The 25,771-nt window shown below is 46.9% G+C and overlaps 1 protein-coding gene across 1 annotated transcript in view; it reads right to left on the bottom strand.

The window, feature by feature from the left end:
- The window catches only part of MYO5C (myosin VC), an 84,396-nt gene that overhangs the window by 25,579 nt on the left and 33,046 nt on the right, over positions 1-25,771 (bottom strand). The window contains exons 11-23 of the mRNA XM_008577320.1: positions 23,958-24,039; positions 20,567-20,707; positions 18,858-18,983; positions 16,609-16,692; positions 14,615-14,749; positions 13,348-13,445; positions 12,419-12,505; positions 11,812-11,923; positions 9,426-9,637; positions 6,934-7,099; positions 6,449-6,595; positions 4,418-4,582; positions 3,051-3,144 (exon numbers count right to left, since the gene is read on the bottom strand). Of these exons, the coding sequence (XP_008575542.1) occupies positions 3,051-3,144; positions 4,418-4,582; positions 6,449-6,595; positions 6,934-7,099; positions 9,426-9,637; positions 11,812-11,923; positions 12,419-12,505; positions 13,348-13,445; positions 14,615-14,749; positions 16,609-16,692; positions 18,858-18,983; positions 20,567-20,707; positions 23,958-24,039 (1,649 nt within the window). The remainder of the gene's footprint in view (positions 1-3,050; positions 3,145-4,417; positions 4,583-6,448; positions 6,596-6,933; positions 7,100-9,425; positions 9,638-11,811; positions 11,924-12,418; positions 12,506-13,347; positions 13,446-14,614; positions 14,750-16,608; positions 16,693-18,857; positions 18,984-20,566; positions 20,708-23,957; positions 24,040-25,771) is intronic.

The raw sequence follows: 25,771 nt of genomic DNA, 5'->3' as shown, positions 1-25,771 counted from the left end.
TTTAGGGCTGAGCCCGTGGTTTGCAAGCACCTCTCCAGTCCCCTCCTTGCTGTCCTTTATGCTTTCTGCTCTGGCTGGTTCCGCTCTTTACTTTAAGAATCACGTCCCACGGGCTGAGCCTGTGGCGCACTCGGGAGAGTGTGGCACTGGGAGCGCAGTAGTGCTCCTGCCGTGGGTTCGGATCCTATATAGGGATGACCGGTGCGTTCACAGCACTCACTGGCTGAGCGCGGTGCGGCCGGTCTCAAAAAGGACAAAAAAAAAAAAAAAAAAAAAAGATGAGAGCGTTTGTCCTTTTTCATAAACTAGAATATAGATGAAGGGTTTTAAAATAATAATTCTCAAAATTTGTCATGTTGGAATCTGCATAGCTTCATTTACAGTACTTTTATTGGTCTGAATGCCATTTGTTTTATTTAAATAGATATATTGGCTTTGAGGTAAATATTAAAAATAAACAAAAATTTTCATTTGGGAAAAAAATTTTCCTTGGAAAGAAAATGATCAATTTATGATAGGGTTTCCCAAGCTTGGGACTATGTTTTTATTTTTCACGTGTAGGGCATTTGTTCATAGGGAGGCCTTGTTACAATGACCCCAGATTCCTGTCGGGTGTGTTGCAGACAGAGAAGTCTTTCTTCAGGTCCCTGCTCTGAGCATACCTTAGTGTGGCAGTATTGACACTTTGGGCTGGACAATTCTTCTTTGTGGAGAGAGGGCTGTCCTGTGGGTTGTAGGATTTTTTTATTCTTATTTTTATTTATTTTACTTTTTGGTTGTAGGATTTTGAGCAGCATCCCTGGCTTCTACCCTCTGGAAGCCAGTAGCACCTCTGCTCCAGTAGTGACAACCAAAAATTGCCAAATATCCTGGGGGGGGCGAGCAAAAGCACCCCAGCTGAGTACCACTCATCTATGGCAACAAAGAAAATAATAAAGCGTCTGTCTTCATCTGGGGAAGAGGAAATACAAAGAAAAAAAGCAACTGCTCAGCTTAAATATAAGAGTATCAAACACAAAGTCTATAGGAGTCTTAAGGGGGCACTTGACAATGAGGGAATGATCACCAGGGTTCAGGATGTCCCATGACTATGACAGCCCCACATACCCAACATGCACATACACAACAGGGGCCACCAAAATGGGAGAATAGCAGATGCAGCCCATCAAAACGTGACATCCCTATTTGCACTCAGGTGACATCTCATCCTTGAGTCATACCTCACCTCTGAGCCCCACCCCAGAGGGGAGCCCAGGCCTGAAGTGTCAATAAGCAATTCTCCAAATTACCTGGTTTTAAAAAAAGCCAACAGTTTAATGGTTTGTCTAACGCAGTGCCATATGTTTGTGAATCAAAATGACTGCTTCAGAGTGTGGTGAGTCAGCCAGAAAATACTGGCTGAAATGCTTAAGCTTTAATTTAGAAGCCAGCATATCTGATATAACTTCGATTTTCAATTCACCAAAGTATTGGCTTCAATTCTGGTACCTACCATTTTAGGCCATTTGCAAATGAGCTAAAGCAGCTGCTCAAATGGGACTTCCTTCCCAAGGGTAAAGGGATGATGCTTATGTTAAGTGGAAACCTCAAAAAGTGGAAACACCCTTTGATAACATCCCTGGGTCATAAGTCACGAGGACAGGTGAAGGTTAGTGCTGTTCATGAAACAGCATTTGGCATGTGTGAGGAGACCCATGAGATAAGCAGATTATAACACAGTCATGCACCACATTACAATGTTTTGCTCAATGACAGACCACACATAGGACGGTGGTTCTGAGATCATGGTGGCTATACCATAGAGCCTAGGTGTGCAGTAGGCTATATCACATAGTTTGTGTAAGTTCACTCTTTGATGTTCACACAATGATGAAATTAGTTGACGTTGCATTTCTCAGATTGTATCCCTGTTGTCATGCGACGCATGACTGTATAGAGTTTGAAAGTTTTCAAGTATTTTTTAGAGGGGGGTATAAAATTATCAACCCAAACATGTCAATGGTGTCAAATACATAATTTTCAGATTATGTTTCTGGGAATTTAAATGCTGTTATGGGAAATTACCCTCAAAGAAGTTAGGAGAAAAACAAAAGCAAAACCACCACCCAAGAGGAGTGTGTTGTAATGAGAAGGGCCGAGGTGGGTAAGCCCTTCCCTAACTCAGGTTCAAGGCTGACTCCCAGACCTCCGGCTGCCTGCTCCTCACTGCCAGTTCCAAGGGCTCTGAGACCCACACCACCACACCAGCCCTCAAGACACCAGGTGGGAGCGTGCCTCGCCCCTCGTCAGCTCTCCTGCCTGGGGCCCTGTGCTCCCAGGGCTCCTCAGCATCCTGTCCTACCCACCACCAGCCGGGCCTGAGGCCCTGCGAGCTCCCCAGGCCTGAACCCTCACATCCCTGCTGCCCCATGTCAGAGCTCAAGGAAAAGACCCCTGGACAAGATAATCAAGTGTGGTGATTTAACTGCTGGTTGGGGACTGCCGGGCTCATGTTGCTGTTGCCATTTCTGGGATTCAGCAAGTATTCTCAATTCGAATTTGAGCTGGAATGCTATGGAAGGACAGAGCTCGGCTAGGAGTGGCTGCTCCACAGCCCTGAAGGAGAGGGATGCCCAGTGTTCCAAGGTCTGTCCTTCCTTCAGGACCAGGACAGTGGCAGAGGACGTGGGTACTACTTAGACTAATCAACTCTGACTGATGGGAAATTTTTCTGCAAATCCTTGGCAAGCAACAAATATTACTGCAGCATTACCCTGACTGTGCATGAGGATCATCACAAAGCTTTTAAAAAAATACAGCTGTCTGAACCCACCCCCCACCACCCAGACACACACACCCATTTCCAGACAAAAGATGGAAATGAAACAGACAGACCTGTAGGGTGAAGTTACCACAATCTAAAAATAGTTATTGCCTAAGGAGCAAACATTTTTCGCTACACTAAGTATGCACCAGAGACCCCTGACCCTAAAACTCGGTCACACCCGATCTTCACGTGCGGGATGACTGGATAAGAGACACGTGGATCTGTCGGCAGCCTGGACCTTTACCTTTCAACTCCTCAGTCTTCTCCCGAAGCTTCATCTGCATTTGCTCTTTCTGTATTTCCAGTTCTGAATTATGCTTCTGAAGCTTTGCCAATTTCTAGCAAAGGGAAGGGGAAAAAAAAGACAACACCTTTTTAAAAGCCTTGCTTCAAGTTTGTTACCACTGCCTTTCTTGGTGGAAAGATGCATATAAGTTAGTTTTTCCCCTCAGCTCCTGTCCATTGATGATAGCTGGCACCAGCTCACTGCAAGACGCTGCATTTTGTTTCATATGCAAGAGCTCAATGTGACTTCAGGGCAGACACTCTTCCCAACCAGGCCCAGCAATAGCTGAAACCAAGGAGAAAGAACCAAATCCAAGGTCTCCTCAATGCTGGAGAAATGCTTCTACCCTTTTCTTGAGCTACTTGATAGCCAGGGGAATTTACATATTTAATATAATTAACTTAGTTTGTGACATAAAGCGGACTCACACTTTGAGACTGCTATGAGTCAGGGAAGATGTATGAGCATAGCAAACTATTATTTCAGCTTCTCTAGGTACAGAGCCTGCTGGGCTGGCTTCTGCAGCCCTTTGGTGCTGACAGCTGGCGACTGGCAGAGCTGGCGATGCCATCAGCAGCAGGTGGGTGCACTCAGGCACCAGGTCATAGGGAGGGCAGAAAGATGCCTTCTGGGGCTCCAGGCTACCAACCCTGGGTGCTGTAGGACTTCAGAAAACACAGGAAAGTGGACACTGATAAAGACCACCTCCTTAAAACACATTAGCTTATGCTTGTGCAGGGTCTCATGGCAGGCATTTGGCTAAATTATTTCATCGGACAATTTTATCTTCATGATAACCTTGACAGTCCCTTTTTGTTATTCCCATTTTGCACATGAGGAAACTAAATTCAGAGAGGGTAAATGACTTGGTCAAGGCTTCCCAGCCAGACAACAGCAAAGACAAGATTGGAACTTAGGACATCTGATTTTTATACCTACTGTTCTTTTCACTACTCCGCAGAGATGAAAACTTCCCCAAGCTTTGCATCACTATTCAGGGGAAGACATCAGGCACAGACCTGATGGACAAGTGACAGGGAACCAAGGTCATCCTGAGAGAGAGGGATGCAGCCAGCAGGGGTCCTGCCTGGGTCTTTCATCACTTTGCAAAAGTTGAAAGAGAAAACTTGTGCTGCACTTCTCAAGCCTAGACTCTAGTCCTCTGATCTCCCTCCCCTAAAAGGCAGGCTTCCTTTGGTAATGGAAGCCAATAGCAAAACGTGATTCACTCTGCAGAAATCCACTTTACAGGACAAGCTCGCAAGGCTCGTCTCTTCCAAGGAAAGAGTCCCAGGAATTTCTACATTCATGAACCGGCACCTGACCTCCTCCACGGCTTCCCTGTATCTCCTCCCCTTCTCCTCGGAACTCTGCTTCTGCGTGGCTGCTCTTTCCAGTTCTGCTTCCAGCTTCTGAACCTTTTCCACATCACTGGCCCGAAGAGTGGCCAGGCTGGTCAGCTTCTCCACCAGCCCATGGTTCTCTCTATTCTAGAGAAAAGAAACATTCTAGAGGCTCATCCGAAATAAAACAGCTGTTCCATTTACTTCTCACACCTCTCACAGGGCATCTAAATCTATCACAGGCTTATTAACACAGGTCACATTGACCATCACGTTGGCATTTATTAGCTTCTTCCTCACAGTGAAACTAGGGAGGCAGGTCTCATCAGGTAAATCTTCCTGAGCTGGTGGCACTCCTAGTGTGGGACCCGTCCAACCCTGGAGCTCCAGGACAACCCTACTGTTATGGGCTGAACTGTGTCACCCCTGAAATCACGTTGAAGCCCTAACCTGTGTACCTTGGAATATGACTGTATTTGAAAATAAGGCCTTTAAAATGAGGCTGTTAGGGTGGGCCATAATCCAGTATGACTGGTGTCCTTGTAAGAAGAGGACATTAGGACACACACAGAGGGAAGACCACATGAAGATACAGGGAGAAGATGGCCATCTACAAGCCAAGGAGGAGGTCTCAGAGGAAACCAACCCTTCCAACACCTTGATCTGGGGCTTCCAGCCTGCAGAACTGTGAGACAATAAATTTCTGTGGTTTAAGCCACCAGTCAGTGGTACTTTGTTATGGCAGCTCTAGCAAACTGGTACACCTAGTCTAGAGTTCAGGCAGCATGTGCACTCCCGCCAGGCTTTGCTTCCCGTTGGCCATGGCTACTTTCAAGTGCTAAGTTTATTTGTTCACACATTCACGCACTCATTAAGGACCCATACGGTATAGCTTAGGACTATTAAATAAAAATTATAGGAGGCCATTGCTCTGGACTAAACTCCTGCACAAGGCCCCAACAGACCAGACTAAAACCAAATTGGAGTTAGCCATGATGAGGTTCCATGTCACCAAACCAAAACTAAGTCGTTATCCGGCTTTCCCATAAATTAGGAGAGAGAGAGACGACAGCCAAATTTTCCAAACAGGCCAGTTTCAATAGGCATGATGGCGGAGTTCCCTCTGCTTTAATCCTTACAACAAAAGGTAACCAATCAGTTATTTCTTGGCTGTTCTGTCTCCCTGTCCCCACCTTATAGGGAAAGTAACTTTGAAATGATCAATCTGCTTTTTGCTTTTTGTTTCTGCTTTCTTCAGCTCTTTTCTGGCTATAAAACCAATCTCCTCTGCTTGGCTCATTGGAATACTTATTCTGTTTTATGGAATGAAGTATTGCCCAATTCCAGAATCGCAATAAATCCAATTGAGATCTTTAAACTAAATTTGTTGTAATTTTGTCCTTTGACAGGGCTAAGTTTAATGTCTACCTTAGGATAACCTTGATATTATTTGAGACAGGCCCAGGAGTGAGGTTTATAGATCTGGACACAGCATATTCCACAGCTCTCCCTACTGGCTGAGAGCATATGGATTTTTCTTCCCTACTGGTGGAAATGGTATGGGGAATCTTTCCAAAGTAGGCAGGGCTGCAGCTAGACCCTCTGGCACCTGTGGGCAAATTAGAAAATGACAGGTCCTCTGAGCCAATGCAGTCCTGAGAGAGCATGTCTGGCATGCAGACAGTGTCTTTGTCCAAATTAGAAAAAGGCACCCCTGCCTCAAGGCAGCACAGTTTCACACAGGGACACATGTCTTGGCAAGTGGAGCCAGGCTGAATTTCAGCCCCACTTGCCCTCTTGGGCAGGTGCCCTTGGGCAGTGTATAACCTACACAACCATATGAAGCAGCCCTTTATGGTGTGCTTCTGTTTTCTAGCTCAGGTGGTCCGTATAAACTGTTTGAACCTCCTGACATGGTCATTCATCTTAGCAGCATAGCTACGGAACTGGTCTGGAACAAAATTAAGCTATGTTAGAAAAAGCAGATATGAAAGATACACTACAAACACGTACTTGATCTTCCAGCTTTTTCTGCAAACGCTGGACCCTGTAAGTAAGCTGAATGTTGAGCACGAAACGTCGGATATTCTGGAATCTGCGCCTGGCCAGCCATGCCCGTGCGTATTTCTGAAGGATCACAGCCTTGTGTTCCTCCAGCATCTTTAAAACAAGATTTTGTGACATATAAACTAGATCTCCAGTGCTTCTCTCACCAACTCCTCCAATCTTAGAAGATGCAACTATCAAAGTGCTCCCACAGTGTAAAACACAAATTTCTTATCATCAGCCTGCAGAGGCCTATTACAACTAGACTTTTGAAACAATAACTGAATCCCACCCATCCATAGCAGACATGTATGAACAGACCCTTTCATACCAGAACTCCCTGCTCTCCAGGAAGCTCTTCATGCAGAAAAACCATCTCACTACTGTTGGTAAAAAGTAGCATGAGTCCCAGAAATCCCATGTCCCCAGGGAGCACGTGGTCCCCGCTGTACCTTTCGATACCTCCTCCTCGCCAGGAATCCTCGGGTGTAGGCCTGGACGGTGATGGTGGAGACACGGATCAGCTGGTATAGACTGCGAACGAGATACCCGCGGCAGTGCTTCTGAATGACTATGGCTGCCCAGGCTTCTTTTAAGGCTGTTGCAGTGATAGCTTTCCTTGGTTTAAAAAAAACGTAGGGTAGATCTGTTATCCACAGAGCATTGACTCCCACTACAGAATTGCAAGCTTGGATAGCACTTTTTTAATAAGGAAAATTCAAATGTTTTGCATCCCTACACATTAAACTCTGCACGTGGTTTATTCTAATGCCTACTCGAGGCCAGTCCTCAGTTACCTCTGCTTTCTACCCTAATCTGAACGTGGATCCATTCCATTCATCAAGGCACCATGTGGGAACTTTCAAACTGTTCATATTCAGGTGGATTGATCCACCTCCACTTGGTACCCACGGAGACCATGACAAGGACACTGTGCACTGACACTGAGCTTGCTCGTTCCTCCACCTGTTCACTCACGAGATAAATCACACTGGAGGCTCTAGATCAGGGTTTGGCAAACTACAGTCTGAGGGCCAAATCCAGCTGCTGCCTGTCACCATCAAGTTTCACTGGAGCACAGTCATACCTTCTATTTACATATTGCCCCCGACTGTTTTCATGCTGCACCGTGGAGTTGAATAGTTGTGACAGAGACCATATGGCCCCCAAAGTCTCACACTGCTATCTGGCCCTTTACAGGAAAAGTTTGTCAACCCCGTCTAAAGGGCTGGAGGTGAAGACAAAGTTCTTGCTGTCAGATTTTACAATCTCATGGAGCAGGCAGACTTGTAAGCAGCCAAAAGAGAGGAAAAATAAAATAAGTACTAAAGATCTGTAAGCAGAGGGAAAGGAACACGCATTCTGCTTGGGAAGAGGTGATATGCGAGGCAGCCCTTGATGGAAAAGCAGGATTTCTGTAGACAGTGAAGGCTGAAACCTGTCTGAGGGGCCAGCACGAAGAAAGACAAGGAGACCTCACAGGGCCTGAAATATTTGGAAAAAGGAAATTTGTCTGGAATTGCTAGGATGTAGGATGCATGGAGAAAATTAATAGTCAATAAGACTAGAAAAATGGATGGATACCATTTGTTACCTCAAAAATATATTTATTGAAAGCTACTATGTGATAGCCACCATGCTAGGTCCTGGAACTGGGTGCAACGAGAACAGACTAGCATGGCCCCTGCCCTCACAGAGCTTCCTTTCTTTTGAATGTGCCTAGGCCAGGGAGGCTTTGAATACTACGTGCAAGACTGAATGCTATTCCGTAGGAAATAGGGGGCCATGAGAGGCATTCAAGGTAGGAGCAGAGTAGTAGCCCAATCAGGCCCTGCTTTAGGAAGATGGGCGAGGGGACAGCAGGTGGAGGGCTGGGCTGTCAGTGACAAGCAGTGGAGATGAAGGCCTGATCCAGGGCAGGAGCTGACGGAGCAAATGTGGCAGGCACAAGAGGCAAGCAGGGTGGAACGATCAGGCCTCGAGATTCCCAAGTGAAAGGGGCATGCATGTGTGGCAGAAGATAAATCCGGGACTCCCAGCCCTGGAGACTGCTGTGATGAACTGAACCAGAAGCACAGAAGAGCAAGCAAGCCTGGCTGTGTGTGGCACGCCATGCCAACCATGTGGAGAAGCCTGGATGCTGCTGGAGGTGAGGCTCAGAGACACGGCCTGACCCTTAAACACCTGCCTTCTCAGCTATCCTCACAACCTCCCAAGGCGGGAGTGGGGCAGACATTCAGAAACACAGTTCATCTGGGAAGGATGCCCGACACACAGGCCAGCCCAGCATAGCCTCCTGGGAGCACCCTGGCCCCACACTCTCCAACAGGTACAGTGAAGCCATGGAAAGTCACAGAATGTCTGTGTCCTTCAGTGGGCTGCAGGGTCATGTGGACTCTCAGGACCCCTTGAGGAGGGGTGGGATTGGCGTGCCTGGGGAACTGCCCACCTGTTGGCCATCCCCTCGCTGGGACGGCCTCAGTCTTCCCACCCAGGGGTCCTGTGACTGGCTTTCTGGTAAAGCCCTGAAATGGGTCCCCTCTGCCATGTTCTACCCAGCCCACTGCAGGCAGGCTGGTCAGTGGCTACTCTTGGCATCTTTACTCAGGGTCTTCTTTAGTACCCTGGTGGTCTTGGGCATTTTCAGCTCCCACAGGGAAGGGGCCCCATACCTCTACCTGGTCTCACCAGGAACTCCAATGCTCTTCAGCAGCACCCTGATCAGGGCTTCCTCCCTTCAGGGTCCTGGTCCTCAGCTCTGCCACACAGGGACACCAGGCAGAGTCCACACTATGGACTGGGGACATGCCCTTTTCACTTCAAGGCTTGTGGCCACTGGGGGGACCCACACACAGGCCTGCACCCTGGGTCCTAGGAGGGAAGTAACTCATCCTTGACAGGTCCTCCTCCTGCAATCCACAATTCCTCATTGATTCCAACATACCTCATGGTTTTCTGACCCCGGAAGTACTGCTGGATTATCAGGGCAGCTTGTCTCTCTCGGAGGAATTTTTTCCTCTGGAGCCAGCCACGGATGTGCTTTTGTATCACAACACAACCCTGCCTCAGTTTATCTAACCGGAGTTTCTCTAAATAAGCCACTTGTCCTGCTCTGAAGAAGATTTTCGTTTTACCAAATTTGTACTGATTAGAATCCTGGAAGAGAAAAACAACATAATTAGAAAGAAAACTTTCTAACTTTTCTATAGTATATGGAAAAGATGTTTAGAGATTCAAAGATTCCAAAAAAATTATTTTGACATAAAGCAGAAAAATTCTGATCACGATCTGGAAATTTATACTTGAAGTTGTTTGATAAAAACCACGGTGGAGGAGATTAGAATGGACTTCCAGTCAAGATGGCAAAATAGATGGTCCCCAGCATCACTCTCTCCCGTAAATCAACTAAAATTTACAAGTATTAAAAAGCAATGATGGCCAAGCTGGGGCTGCTAGAGATCAGGGGAAGAGGAGGAGAGACCTGTGGAGCACATGAAGGCAGGAGAAACCACAATGAGAGAAAGAAAGAAAGAACTGCTCCGACCGTTTTGAGCCCTGGCTACTTCAAGGCTGGAGCTGGTGAGCGCACAGAGCAGGAGCTGGCAAAAGCCACAGCTGTGCCCCTCAGATGAAGTTGCTTGGAGGTGGCAGAGGAGCAGAGGGCTGTGGTGGCCCCCAGGACAGCAAGACCACTAATAGGGTTCCCGTGGACCCACATAGGGAGGAGCCAGAACAACTGAAAAAAGGAGCCACTCAGAGGCCAGTAAGTCATCACAAGGGACCTGTACATGGCCTGTCGCATGGGAAGTGTTTGGAGCATGGGCGGTAGGGGAGACAGGCCCACAAGGGGAACACTGGGGCACTGCAAGGACAGGTGATCTGCCCTCCAATCAGCGTATGATCAGAGTATACAGCTCAAGAATATAGAACTGCAGGGGTGCAGTTTGCTGAAAAGACTCAGGCACAGACCAGAGTTTTTACACAACCCAGGTGTATCAGATCCACGAGACCCAGAAATACCTATAAAGTCAACCATTAAACCCTGAGCTGCACAAAAAGCATTCTCCAGAGAATCAGCAGCAAAGCAGCAATTTAGCTCAACCACAGAGCTCAAGTGCTGGTTCCTAAAGGAAGTTCCCCCATTTTAGAAGTAAGCAAAGGACAACAAATTAGTTCCAGTGCAGAGTTTAAGTGGTGGGAGTAGCTAATAATCCAACACAGAACCGGAAGAAAAAACAAAATACCCACAGACCAAGACAAAGTTTAATATTAACTAGTAAAGGTCTCACATCACCAAAGAACACCTATAAACCCTAGAAGGACCAGAGGTCCCCTGGGCTACCAAGCCATAGAGGGGGGATGGCCAGGGGCCCCAGCCATGTTCCTGACACCTACAACCAGCCCAGTGACAACCACTGAGCTGCTGCAGGAAGCGTCCTGGGGTCCCAAACTGGGGTGGTGGGGGGGCAAGGGCTTCAGCCACACCCCCATGACTTCTGCACCCAGCCCAGCAATGACCAAACCACCACTGGAAGCCCTCTGGTCTCCCCTGCAGGAATGAGGGGGGTGCCACAGGTCTCAACCCCATCCCCTCTCCTTCCCCCTTCTCACACCCTATTTCCTTCCCCCTTCTTCTCTGCCCCTTCCCCCAAATTGCTCCGTAACAACATCAAAGAAGGTAAAAAAGTAATATAAATAAATAAATAAACTTAAAAAGAATAAAACCACAGTAGAGGACAAACGGAACTTGGGGTAAGGGATCCATCTGTGGGGTGAGAGGGGTGGGTCCGCTCTCAGTGACACTCTGTCAGGCTGTTGAAGAACCGCAGCTGTGCTCACATGGTGTCCACTTAAGAGCAGGAGAACTGGAAAAGTATGGCTCTCTGTCTGCACTTTGGGTTCTCTTCACTAGCCCCTCTGTTGGCCGTCATAACTTCCCAACCTCTTTCCCATCACAACTCACTGCTTCAGCAATAGTCTAAATCCATGCTGAACACGTGTCTGGGCCCACTTGGTAACCAGCTCAGTTGACCATACCCTATAAGCCAGGTCCATGGAAGACTGGATTCGATTGTGGGAGAACAAAGCAGGGCAGAAGGACACTGGGGGAGGCTGAAGTCAGAATTTGGGTCCCTGAAGGAGACTCCTGGCATCAGGGGATCTTGCCCCAGTGAGCTGTCTGCTCTGGTCTCCTTAGCATACAAATGCTCGGGCATGTTTTCTTTCATCCCAGGCATTCATGACGACTCAGAGGCAAAGGTGAAGAAACACGTTTGGGAGGCATGTTTCCCAGGGAGAGCCCATGATGCCAGGAGGCGAGGAGGACCGACCTGGATGAGCCTGTGTAAAACCACCTTGCACACCTCCTTCTTGTCACTGAAGGAGAGCTCCGGCTTAGTCATGAGGATGCTGTAGCGACTGTAGAACTCGATGTACGTCCACCTGGAGAGCAGAAGAGGGCGCTGGGCGAGGTGGGCCAGAGATGAGGCTCACGTCCGGGACCCCCCGCCCTACCAGCCCTGTGTGGTGGGGGTGGCAGGGTGGAGTCTGTTCTGGTGATGATGGCACTGACCTTTGATCCCCTCTCCCAGGGACACCACCCATACCACTTCAAGCACCCCTGTTTGCTCTCTGTTCCTGCCCAAGTAATTGTCCTCCTCATCCCCACAGCTCTCTGTCCCAGCACACTGGTGAGACAGCAGGAACTGTCACCAGCAGCTGAGGGGGGGATGGGCTGGTGGGGGTGGCCTCTGCCCCCCACACAGCTATTTCTCACCCTTTTCTCACCTTCCCACAGGACAGTTGAAAAAATCCTAGGGGACTTTTACAGAAGCCAAAAGTGTGTCACAAAGAACATGGCAGCCACACCCTTGGGTCTCAGCATAGACCTGAAGTTGGACACTTCAGTTTCCCCCAACACAAGGACTGACAACGTACCTGGAAGGGTAGCTCTGTGCACTGATGCGAATTGTTTCCAAAACGCCACAGGCTCGCAGTTGCTGAACAATTCTTTTGGAGTCAAACCTTCAAGAAGATGATTTTATGATGTGTCAAGGCATCATAATTGATAAAGGCACCCGTAAATGGCATAGCAGACAGCCAACCCTCTAATGCCCATGCCAGGCACACTGCAGAGGCTTAATAAACACCTGCTGAATGTCTCTGGAAAACAGCACCTCAGTGGAACAGTCGAGAAAGCTGTGTGGGGATCTGGGAAAAGGAGCAACTGGCTCTGGTGGAGGCGAAAGGGAGATGTAGGGGATGGCCTTTGGGTCAAGCTTTAAATGACAACCAGAGTGGAAAAGGATGTGTGAGTTCACCTGGTCCAAGCCCTGTGCGATGCTTGAATTTCCTTCACAAAGCACCCAACAGGTGCTAACCCTCTGGCTTAGCCTGACCCTTTGGTGACCCACAGACACACCACCTCCACAGACAGCTTGTCCCCCTTTAGATACCCTTTCTAGCTCTGGTAAGCCAACGGGACTCTACAGCTTACACTCTGGGTTCTGGGTCTCCTCCTTGGGGCCCCTGAGAACAAGCCTAACATCTACGCAGCGTGTGAGGGCGAATCTCACCCTCTACAGCCTGTCGTCTACAAAGACGAACGAGCTCCTCTTATGATCATGCAGAAGGTTCTGGCTTTGTCAGCTGCATGAACTTTAAGACTATTCTTTCAAGTCTCACCCCTCTGCTTAGCCCTGGAGATGAGGCGGCTTAGCCAGAGGGGTTGTGCAAATGTGAGGGCACTGCTGTTTTAAGTCATTAAAAATCCCAGAAATGGAGTAAAGTTCACGACAAATTCTCCATAATTGGGAGAGAAACAGCTTCCCCCGTGTTTTCATTCTCTGTGGCATGAGAACACTTACTCAAACGGCAATTTCTCATCATTAGGCTTGATACAGCGAACGTAGTGGGGCGTCGTGGCATTGAGGGTCTCCATGAGCAAGTACAGGGAGCTGCGGAACTAGGGAACAAGGACAGAGAGCAAACGTTGTGCTGCTGTAATTTAATGCTTAGACCAAGGTCAACAGAAAAGTCCAGGTTTCATAAGTTACTCAATAAGAAGAAAAGTTAGCTTCATGCACAAACACCTGTGATGAAAGGTTTTTTTTTTTTTGTCTTTTTTCCGTGTCCGGCAACGGATCGCAACCCTCAGTGTTGCCCCCGTACCGGACCGGGGACCAGCAACGGGATCACAACCCTCGGTGTTGCTCCCGCGCCTCGCTCAGCCAGTGAGCGGGAACCAGTCTTTATGTGGGATCCGAACCCTCGGGCGGGAGCGCCGCCGCGCTTCCCAAGCGGCGCACTATCCAGTGCGCCACCGGGCCGGCCCTGTGATGAAAGGTTTTTTTTTTTTTGTCTTTTTTCCGTGTCCGGCAACGGATCGCAACCCTCAGTGTTGCCCCCGTACCGGACCGGGGACCAGCAACGGGATCACAACCCTCGGTGTGGCTCCCGCGCCTCGCTCAGCCAGTGAGCGGGAACCAGTCTTTATGTGGGATCCGAACCCTCGGGCGGGAGCGCCGCCGCGCTTCCCAAGCGGCGCACTATCCAGTGCGCCACCGGGCCGGCCCTGTGATGAAAGGTTTTTTTTTTTTTGTCTTTTTTCCGTGTCCGGCAACGGATCGCAACCCTCAGTGTTGCCCCCGTACCGGACCGGGGACCAGCAACGGGATCACAACCCTCGGTGTGGCTCCCGCGCCTCGCTCAGCCAGTGAGCGGGAACCAGTCTTTATGTGGGATCCGAACCCTCGGGCGGGAGCGCCGCCGCGCTTCCCAAGCGGCGCACTATCCAGTGCGCCACCGGGCCGGCCCTGTGATGAAAGGTTTTGATCTATGACTATGGTTTATTAGTATGTCCTACTGTCCTGATTGAACACTGCCCTGTCCAATACCCCCCAATAGCAGAGAACTTAGTAAATCATGTTATTGTGCAAAGGTGCAGCTTGCTCAGGTGTATGTGGCCTTGGAGGCTGAGGTACAATGACAATGAACTTTTGCATCTGTGTGTGAATTAGATTTGAAGAGGCCCGGTGTCCACATCCAGGCCTGGAATGTGGGTCGTCTGAGTATCTGGCTCCCTGAAGCCTGGCCTGCCCTTGTGCCCCTCAACCTCAGACACCACCTCAGTACCTTGCTTCCAACTGTGGTCCGGAAATGCTTGCTGTTTGGCTTGATGACTTGCTTTGCAGATTTAACTGTGATCATTGAACCGAAAGGGGAAGAAGGAACTGGATTTTCTTGAAAAAAGTTGGCACAGAGATGAAACTGGAAGGGACAGAGAAGATTTCAATGGCTAAAAGCATTTGCCCATGGTCCTCAGCTGGTACAAACCAAATAAATGGTCACAGCAACCCTCCTACACTAGTGGAGAGTAAAGTAACAACCTCAGCCAGTAACTACAGCCAAATCTCAATTGTAGAAGAGGGTCAAATTCACTAGGAGTGGCCCACAGCTTCTTTCCCAGGAATGGGACAGAGAGGAAAACTGTGAATGTCTGTATGTGGGTATCACTGTAAGTGTCAGAAATGTGGAAACACTTACTATTCCCACTTTCGTGCCTTGTTTCCACCTAGAATCTCTCATCCTTGCAGATCCAAACTCCACCCATGGATCAAGGTTCTGTTAAAATGTTTTCCAGCCCCACCCCCTTTGCAATACCTCCTCTGGTGTCCCAGCATGAATTAATCCCAGCTTCTCTCAACTGTCTTCATCTTTTACTGACACCTCTTTTAGGCACTTATTACTTTCTGTCTTGCCTCAGTTATTTCTTTACTTGTCTTATCTTCTCTCAGAGTGAACCTCATATTTTGCTCTTTTAAACCAGACACTGATAATGTTCTTCCAGGAAGGACCCTGCCTAGTGCTTCCTTGTATGTCCTTGGGGAAAGGGTGGATCTGAAATTCCCATCTCGGTGAGCACGTCTGCTCAGTGGAGAGACCCATTTGTGCTTTGGTGAGATTTGCCTCCACCTTTCAGACTGCATCCCCGGGTAAGCTTGGGGTTGAGTAAATAATTGGTGAATTAATGGGCTGGCCCGGTGGCGCACTGCTACAGTGCGCCGCTTGGGAGTGCAGCGGCGCTCCCACCGAGGGTTCGGATCCCACATACAGACCGGTTCCCGCTCACTGGCTGAGCGAGGTGCAGACGCAACACCGAGGGTTGCGATCCCGTTGCCGGTCCCGGTCCGGTACGGGCGCGACACTAAGGGTTGGGATCCGTTGCCGGACACCAAAAAAGGAAAAAAAAAAAAAAAAAAAAATTGGTGAATTAAGTTAACTAATTTTGTGCACAAGAGGGGAGGTCATCCTAACACAATGCTCTATCATAAATCAGTTTTAATAACCAAAGATGTCATGGCCTCGGATTTATTTATAATCAATAGTGCAAGTGTGACGCTCATTTGGGAAATTGTCAAAAAACTTGAACATCAACAACGGACTGGGATCTTTTAAAAGAGGGAGAATAGATGTAATAACAAAATCATCACAAAAGTGGAGGCTTATGTATGAAATACTCTCAAAATTTAATAAAGAAATGTTCAAAGTGGAAAAGAAAAAGCTGTAAGTCATTGTTTTGGAGACACGTTTTGTCATATAGAAGTGTGGATGTGAGGACCTCGCACCACTCCCTTCCCTAGCCCCTCACTCGCAGTCTTGTGTTGATTTTCCTCGAGCACTTAGCACTACCCGACATTGCTTGTTTGCATGTTTAAGGTATGTCGCTCCCTCTAGAATCTGGGCTCCACCAGCCCTGTTCACTGCTGTGTTCTCAGAATTTAGGACAGTGCCCGGTGCAAGGTAAAAAAACACATGAATGAATGAATAAAATGATGATTGTGATTCTTGAACTGGTTGTATTAGTTGTCCTGTCTCTGTGTCATCTGTACATTTGATTTCTGATTTTGCATACAGTGGAGATTTACAGTGCCTCCAATGCTAGAAAGAGGTTTCAGTTACAATTCCAAAATAGTTATTTTTTTGTTTCTATGAGCTACAACTTTCTACTGTTCAGACAGTTCACATACACACATGCACACACGCTTCTTACTCTTTCCTAATACACATCTAGATCCATGCTAATTACATAATGAATATCATTAATTACTCCTTAAAACACTACAAACCTTGCTCGCTCTCAGGATTTCAACCAGCATGTCATAGACAGTGTCTCTGTTCTTTTCAAGGAAACCTTCACATTTATACTCTACCTATATGGAGAAAGGAATTAATTATTTTCAAAGAGGCCAAAGCAGATGCCATCTAAATACAAGTTTCATTTCTTTTTAAAGGGAGATTAATAAAGGGAACATAAATACAATCTTACAAAGAGATTCAGTTTCTGTTTATCACAGCAACCCCATCATGTATAAACTTAAAAAGCTGGAAATATCTCTTCTGATGCAAAATGCCAGCCTCTCCCGCTGTCTGGATTTCTCACTAGCCACTGACCACTCTGCACTCACAAGAGGATCTGGCTTAGGGCTTCCTTTGCCTTTAAAGCCTCCAGGAGGAGAAAAAAGCTCAGCAGTGACCAGTGGGTTCAAACAGGGATGTTTTCCTAAATCAGCATTAATATGGTAGAAAGGAAAGAAAAATTGGCCAGCTGACCACCATGCTTTTGAGGCTCAACAAGCCCTTGGAGGCAGGTTCAGGGTGGGGAAGCATCTGCACTGCTTGAGTCTGGCTTGGAGAAACTCTCCACGCTGCCCTTTCTGACTAGTAAGGCTTCTGGAATCCCTCAAACAACATATCCAGGGAGCTGCTTAAACATTCAAACTGTCGTAGTTTATACCTCTGGGGTATATGTTCTAATATGTGATATGTATTTTTATAAATTAAGAAAAATATTAAAAATTAATTTTAATAAGTTGGCTACGAGGAAACAGGCTTTCAGGGGCACTAGAACCTGGAGGAAGAAATGGTCCCTTGGGCATGGACTCTGCTGGTCCCCCTGGGTGAGGAAGTGTCCTTGCTGGTGGGTTAAGAACCAGGAGCACTGACTGTAAACACTCCCTTGGGAATGAAGTTCATGGATAGCTGCACAAATTCTTCTAGAATGGTGGTGTGGGCCACTAGTGACATTGTCACAGGCAGTGGGTACCTTTGCTGGGGCACCAGGGACCAAGGGAAAAGGTGCTGAGTTGCTGCATCTAAGCAGAGCTGCTTTGCTTTCAACACAATTTTATCTCCTTGGCTAATTAGATTGAGAACCTAACCTAACTCTATAGTGTGTGTGGTTTCTTCCCACCAATCCACAGTCCACCCAAAATGCTGCCCAGTTCTTTTAAGGGGTCTTCTTGGAAGTGGCAGGTGAGAGAAGTAAATGTGCAGAACCTGTATACTGTAAAAAGAGACCCCCGAAATAAATCCCATGTGTGCTTTCCACGGAGTCTGATCTTTTTTCTTTTTTTTTCCTTTTCCCCATGGGACTAGAACCCTGAGATTATACAGGACAATAACTAGAAAATATCACTTGACATATCATCATTCATTTCATAGGCATCGCTTCAGAAACTCATCTGAAAATCTCTAAGCACTAAAAGTCTATCATATTTAACATTTGTCCTCTAGCCCCCAAAGGTGATTACAGCTTTGCAGGTTGTTGTGCCCTCCCCCCGGCCCTCGGTCACTCTGGAGCGACCAGCTCTGACCCATAGCACCAGCCTGTGCCACAGGGGAGCGCAGACTATCCCCATGACCCCCATGTGCTAGGCTGGGGCCACTAGAGCAACACACAGCCAGGAACTGGACAGAGAGACGAACTCCCTTACAGAAGGAAAACAAGGTGAGAATGTACATGTAGGGCAGATGGTTATGCTGATTCTTTTTCCTCCTATTTTCTAAGCTTTCTATAATGAGATTTCTAAAATAATTTTTCTTTTTATAAAAGTAACATTTGTTTAGTAAAAAAAAAAAAGGAGTTATGTAATGAAGAAAATAAGTATCACCTAGAAAACCCATCATCTTGAGTTAAAGTATGTTGCCATTGTAATAAATATATTCCAGTTTAATAAAAAAGGAAAACCTCAAAAAAAATAAAGGTATAGCTTGTATCACAGAAAACAGTTATGCTGTCTTGATGATCACCATTTCATAGAGAAAATAAATTAAGAGGTTAATGAATTCACAGTAAATCCAAAATCAGAAATGAGGTCCACTAACAACACATTTATCTTTAAAGCAGTACAATTGAAACTCATGTATTTTGTCACAAAAACAAGAATTGCTAAACACACATACGTATGTATCCTTCATCAAAGCTACATGCTAAGTGTGACTTGACTCCAAACAGAAAAATCTGTGGCCTGCCTATACCTTCCAGAAACTTCTCTGACCCTGGGATAGACAGCATTGTTCAAGACTTTCATGGTACCTTGTCAGCAAAGTGCTGGATGATAAAGGATGTATTTGACATTCTAGGCTTCTCAAACAGGGAGTTCTTGTTGACAAAATTATTATACAGCTTTTGAAGCCAGTTTTCATCAGTTCCATGTGGTAACTGGAAAAGAAAAGCAGACAAAATAGCAAAGAAAGAATCCTAGAGATGAAAGATTAAAAGAGGTGATAAAAAGCACTAGTTCTAAGAAACCAAGATGATCTGGCACCTCAGAGTGAACTGCTCTAGATTTGAGGCCCCCCTCCCTTTTTAAAACAACTCTAGGCATTAATCTATCCTAGATCTTAACAATCTTAAGGGTGATCTTTATTATTATCAATTGCTAAATAATAATTGTATATATTTATGGGGTATTTAGGGTGATATTTAAGTGAACAGATCAATGTTCTTTTAGAAGAACAAAACATTTTAAACTAAAAGGAAATGGCCATATAATAACTTAAGAATGAAGAATTTCATTTTTGCAAAACAAGCAGTATATTATTATTTCTTCCTAAAGAATTCTAAAGGTTCAAGAAAAAATAGCTTGGGTTCTGTTACACGAACATTCTCAGGGAAATGGAAAAAGACCAGCACCTGAAAGTAGTCCTCCCTACCCCTTGCCTGGGGAAAATAGTTTTTCTTTTGTTTTGCTGCTTAATTAACTACCTCCTTGAGCTAAGTTTACCTTTTCAAACTAAGCTAGTTGCAAAACTTGTTCTTGATACTGGTGATTTTGAAACAGTTAAATTCAGCCCAAACTCGGTGAACCACCATTGTGTACTGTGTATTACCCCACTATATCCAAGTGACTCATGCATTACTTCTTTGTGATGCTGGTCACCCAAGAAATGCCTGTGTAGAGTGGGCACAAATATTTCCCAGAGGCCACCTTGGCCTCTGTGCTTCTGCCCTCAGTAGGTCATTCCAGAGCTTGGCCCTGATGCCTGCCCTTTAATCTTACATCACTGTGGGGGCTGGAGCACAGGTGGTACCAGAAAGGATACCAGTGCAAAGAACCACAGAATTGAGAAATCTAGAAAGAAATCACCAATAAGTCTTCAACATCATAATCATTATTTTTATACAAATAAACCTTTGGGGAACCCCCCCCCCACAAATCCATGTTTGAGCATCAAAATATGTCTTTTAAACCAAAACATTACTACTCTCATGGGGATTATTTGTTCTCGTGGTCCCATGAGGGACACTGCTGGCTGAGCCTCTACAAAGTTGCTCCTCCCGGAGGGAAATAATAATGAGGACTCCTAGAGACCTCTTATCTTGAATCACACGATGTTGATTTTTCAGCTAAACCTTCTGATGACTCACAAGAACGAGGAAGTAAAAGGAAACTCAATTATAATTAGTCATTAACAACTGGAGTGGAGTCACATGCTATTTCCATGCCCACTCTACATACACCTGGGGGTGACAACAGAGGCCACCTCCTCCCTAGACGTTACCTGAGAGGTCGTGTGTGCTATGCAAGGGGGGCACGCACGTGCTGAGGGCGGGAGGTTCACCTTGCACTCTGGGTTCCTGCTATGGATTACTGTCCCAGCATTCACATCCAACAAACTGGGTAACACATCAGGACTTTATAGTAGGCTTCCAAAAACAACAGCAAAAAATCACTTTGTAATACGCTCATCTGTTACTACTCAGAAGTTGGGGGGAAAAACCCAATTATTTAAAAAATTTACCAAGCATTCTTCATCCAGTAACTCCAAAATGCCCATTTTTGCTTCAATCAGGTCAATAACCGGTTGATTGTCATAAAAATCTATCAGAGTCCAAGGGATATCTTCCTTCATATATTCTTCTTGTTCAAGTTTAAAGACATGCTGGGAATCCAAAGTTAATACAGAAAGTAAAACAGAATATTAAAGCGTGGTTCCAAAGAGCAGGACGTAAGCATTTGGAAAATGCAGATACATGGTTGATTTGTAATGTTCATGTTGAAACAGGAAGCACATGAAGTACAGGCCACCCCCCTGCCTGTACTTGGGCCATGACCAATGCCACTGAGTCCCTCACGTGAGTCGAGTTGTCATCCTCCCACTGGGTCTGAGTCCCCACCTTCTAGTGTGTCAGGCTGGGCCAGCATGTGTCACCAGCAGCAGCACTGCGTGGTGCTCAGTGTGGTCCTGGAGCCCCTCCCTGCTGGTGGCCACTGCTGCTACCCGAGGGCAGATCCTGCCTCTTTGGCCTCCAGCAGCTGCTGGGTAGGAGCCAGCCATCTGAGGGTGCTGGTAGCGGGGCCCATGTGAGAAGCCCACAACTTGGAGATCATTGCTCACTACTTGCTCACGCCATGAGGGTATCAGGGAGGGTTCTCAGAAGACACAGCTCAGGCTCATCCTGGAGGATGAAAGTTTGGCTGGCAAGAAGAAGGTGGGGGAGGGGCAGCAAGGAGCAAAGCCTCCCACAGACGGTGCCCAGCAGGAATGGCTGGGAAGCTCAGAAGGTGGTTGGGAAATGCACCCTGTACAGGCTAGAGGGCACAGTAGTGATGGGAAGCAATGAAACTCCACAGGATGGCTGAGGGCAGGTCATGAAAGGCCTTCAGGTCCTCTCTAGACAGTCCAGATCCTGTGGCCTTTTCCTAGGGGCAGGGAGCGCACACTGAGAAGGGATAGGAGAGGGTCATGATGAAGCCTGGAGGACGGCCTCTGACAAAGGCAAGACTAGAGGCAGGGAGCCCAATGTTCTTGGAGGCTGGGCCTCTGCAGGAGGAAGACGAGGAAGGAGAAGACAGCACGAATGCTGGGCCCAGGACAGAGCCAACGGAGGTGGCTTAACCACGGGAAGACCGGCCTGGAACGGAAGAGGTGAGTTCCCTTCGTGGCTCGGTGCCGTTGAGCTCCCTGGGCACCCAGGAGCAGGGCCACAGCAGCCAGCTTTATGGGATGGGGATCAGGAGAGAGTCCTCACTAAGGCTTTCCATGCCTACGTTCGAAGGTGCTCCCCTCCTGGCAGGACCTGAACATTACTAGATAACTCAAGAAAAGGCAAAAATAAAGAAGGAAAAGGAGGAGGAGGGGGAGGAAGTGGAAGAGGAGGAAGGGCAGGAGAGGAAAGAAAAAGAGAAAAAAGAGAAAATGAAATCACAGCCTCTGACATGTGGCTTTTGGTACGGTGTCTCCAACATGTAATTTGAGGTTGAAGTGGACGTGTGTGCGTTGGGAAGTCACAGGGCACTGGAGTCCAGGGAGAGGGCAGGGTCTATAGTCAGAGTTTGACTTCAGGTGAGCTATGCTAAATACACACCGGGAATAAACCTCACCCGTAGTTATTAAATGTTAAACTTCCTGGAAATCCTTACGAATGCTAAAGAAATAGAAATTTGTAATGGGATGAATTTTAATGCTGGTGTGTGGATTAATTCTGGGGTTAGGAAAAGGAAAGGAAAAACACATTTACTGAATAGGATTCAATGTTAGCTCTCCTCCTCATAACAATACTAGGCAGATATTATTGACTCATTTTTAAAAATGAGGAAACTGAGGTTCAGAGAGCCCAAGGTCTCAGAGGGAGAAGGTGAAGAGCTGAGATTCTAACAATTCGGTTTGAACTAAAGCCACGATACAGAAAATGCATAGAAAGGTTTCCTAACCAGAAGAGGCAGGGAGGCACCAGGGTCCGTTCTCAGGGAGGCTGAATCTCGAAAGACAGGTGGGCATGCGCCAGGCGAAGAGAAGGGATGGGGAAAGGACAGAAGCAGGTGGGAAAAGCTGTCATGCTCTGTTCTCCTCAGGAGTTGTATGGGAGAACTAAAGGCCCAAATGCTGGATGCTAACAAAAGTACACTCTTTCCTTGGAGTGATTGTTAGGATTTTAAATTGTGGTTTCTATTATGAATGGGAATCAAAATTCTTTCCATGGAAATGTAGCAGAAGTTTATGATGGAATCCAAAGGGAAAAAGTGAGTTGATAAAGCATTTTAGCTTTCCACGTGGCTTCTCAGAAATGTAGCCAAACATAAATGTAAAGAAGCTACCATAAAAAAAACGTGAGACTAGTTTCATGGTAGAGCAATATAGAATGTTATCCAAGAAACTTTTAATTTCATTGATCTCTGGTTAGCAGCAAGGCATGAGCACTGTTAGGAATTCAAAAGTGGATTTAATAAAGTTCCTGCATTCAGGGAACTTACTTAAGAGGTCAAAATTGTATTCAATACATATAGCAACATTAAAATGCCCAAACAACCATAAGTAAAACTTAGTTAACATTTTTAAGTGTCTTATTCATCTTTGTATCTCAGCATCCAACTCAGTATCTGGCATACATAAGGCACTCAAAGTTTTTTGAATAAACAGATTTTCCCAGTGAGAGAAAAACTGGGATCCATCTCTTGTCTGTTTCCATGGGAAGACACATTCAATCTTACCCATAATAAGGAAGGTACCATATATATCTTGTTCTAAATTAAAAGTGGAGAAACTCATTCCATACTCCATCTGCTGCTCAGTACTGCATGTGCTCAGGTAGGCACTGGGCCGAGAGAGACAAAAAACGCAAGCCCTGGCCTCTCCACATGACCAAATCTAATTGGAGACATGCACACAGATGATGATAATTCCATGTGACAGATCTGTGGCAGAGGAAGCACGCAGGAAGAGGCATGGGGGCATTAGGGAAGGCTCCCAGGGAAGCTGCAGCTCAAAAGACTAAGCTACGGGGGAAGGCAGGCAGCAGGTGAGTGAAGGCAGAGAGAGGCAGCAGGTGCAAAGACACGGAGCCTCGCAAGAATGTGGAGCCTTCAGGCAACTAACTGGATAGTGTGGTCTGGCCGCACAGAGGGTCTCTATGGAAGAACGGTGGGCGATGAGCTGAAGCTCACAAGAGGGCAGGTGCTCAAAAAAGATGAAATGGGACATGGGAGGGTGTGATTTCAAGATATGGCCACAAGGTGGTGCAGTGACTCAGTGAGCAGCTCCTGTAATCAGGAAAATTGGAGGGAAGATGCTGACTCTGACTCTTGCCACGGCCACGGCCACAGGCCACAGGCCACAGGCCACGGCCACGGCCACAGGCCCACGCACACACGGGGCTGAGAACCAGTTCCGAGAGGGCAGAAACATCACCTACCAGGTTAAACTGTTGTTGCAGTTTTTCATTAGCGTAATTGATGCAAAATTGTTCAAAGCTGTTCACATCAAAGGTTTCAAAACTGAAATACAGTTAAAAAAATTAAAATATAACTTAAAGCAGGACAAGTTTATAGGTGAGTATTTTTTGACAAGCTTCATAGCTTAAAAGTGTGTTATGTTTTCTACAAGTCTTAAATACACCTCAAAGCTTCTGGTATCCTAACAGTCCATTTATAAATAACTTTTTTCCTGGTTGTCCCCTGGAAGGAATCTGGTATATACAAAACACTTACATAAGCCAGAAATTAAAATAGGCATGCCACAATATGGTGTATCATTTAATCCACACGACACCACCAACATCCGCATTATATCCTCACTTTATTTTATTTTATTTATTTATTTATTTTTTAAAGATGACCGGTAAGGGGATCTTAACCCTTGACTTGGTGTTGTCAGCACCACGCTCGCCCAGTGAGCGAACCGGCCATCCCTATGTGGGATCCGAACCCGTGGCCTTGGTGTTATCAGCACCGCACTCTCCCGAGTGAGCCACGGGCCGGCCCTATATCCTCACTTTATAGATCAGGAAATAAGACTGAGAGGTTAAGAAACTTGCCTAAATTCACATAGCTTGTGTCAGAACTCAGCTGTGAGCCAGCCTGCCTGCCAGCCATTCCTGTGCTTTCAATGAGAAAGCAATGCAGTTTCCCGTCCCCTACTCCGTGCCTGCTGAGGGGAGGGCAGCACAGTTTTGCCTCCCCAAGGGCTACCTCCATAGTTTCTGCAGAAAAAGGGCAAGGTCATTTAATACCCCATTGCCTAGCAGACCCCACTGGATGCAAGACAGACCTGGCCCCGCCTCCTTGTTCAGACCTTCAATAGCTGTCTCTGCAGTTGCCCTGGAGTTGCAAGCTCAGGAGCCAGGGGAGCCAGGGGAGCCAGGCAGAGGAGAGAAACAGGATGCAGCCTGGACACGACACAACAGTGAGCCGTGTGGGGCCTGTGGCAATCAGCATTGTCCCAAGGGGCAGCTGCCACTGAGCTCCTGCCAGCTATGACCATACAAAAATGCAGGCCAGGATGTTAGATTACCTGCTTCTCAAGAAAAGCCAGAAATCTGGACATTTATGTGAATTCAGTCTGTAAAACATGATGGGGTCTGAACAGAACAGGAGCACCATGTTTACCACCTGGCCCGGTGAGCGCTCCAGGAGGAAGCTTGCTGAGCTTTCAGGTGTTAGCATTAATGCTCATTGCCTGAACCCTAAGGCTGCTCTACGTGGAAGGCTACTGTGACCCTGCTGTTACACACAAGAGGGTGACTATCATAGGCCTAACAGCCAGCAAGTGGTGCCAGAAATGCAATCTGAGCCCAGCTGTTGGTACCTCCAAAGTCTTTGTTCTCAATTGCTCTAATTCTGAGAGGTTCATGCCAGCTCCATAGGTCCCCTGAGAATCTCACTTGATGGGCAGGGGAAGGGCCTGGACTGTCCTCTAGAGAGCTCCAGGGAGACTTGGAACAGGAGCAGAACCCACCCAGCTCTGACGGCCCCATTCCACATGCAACCTCGGTTGCCCAGAGGTTCAAAGGCTGGTCTGAACATAGAGGATAAGCCAGGCCCAGTACTGGGGAGGGTCAAAAGGGCCTCACTGTGCTCTGCAGCTCACAGATGGGGCTAAGGGCAGGGCTTTCTAGGACAGGGACAAGATGTCACACATCAATGGTTATTTTCTGGCACTCAGCTGAAGTTTAAAACCCATGGAAAGACCTAAATCTGTGACTTAAAATGCCAGAAACACATTGGCTAT

The sequence above is a fragment of the Galeopterus variegatus genome, unplaced genomic scaffold, assembly GCF_000696425.1.
Source record: "Galeopterus variegatus unplaced genomic scaffold, G_variegatus-3.0.2 Scaffold1487, whole genome shotgun sequence".
In the NCBI taxonomy this organism is placed as follows: Eukaryota; Metazoa; Chordata; class Mammalia; order Dermoptera; family Cynocephalidae; genus Galeopterus; species Galeopterus variegatus.
This window is presented reverse-complemented; position numbering and strand designations above follow the sequence as displayed.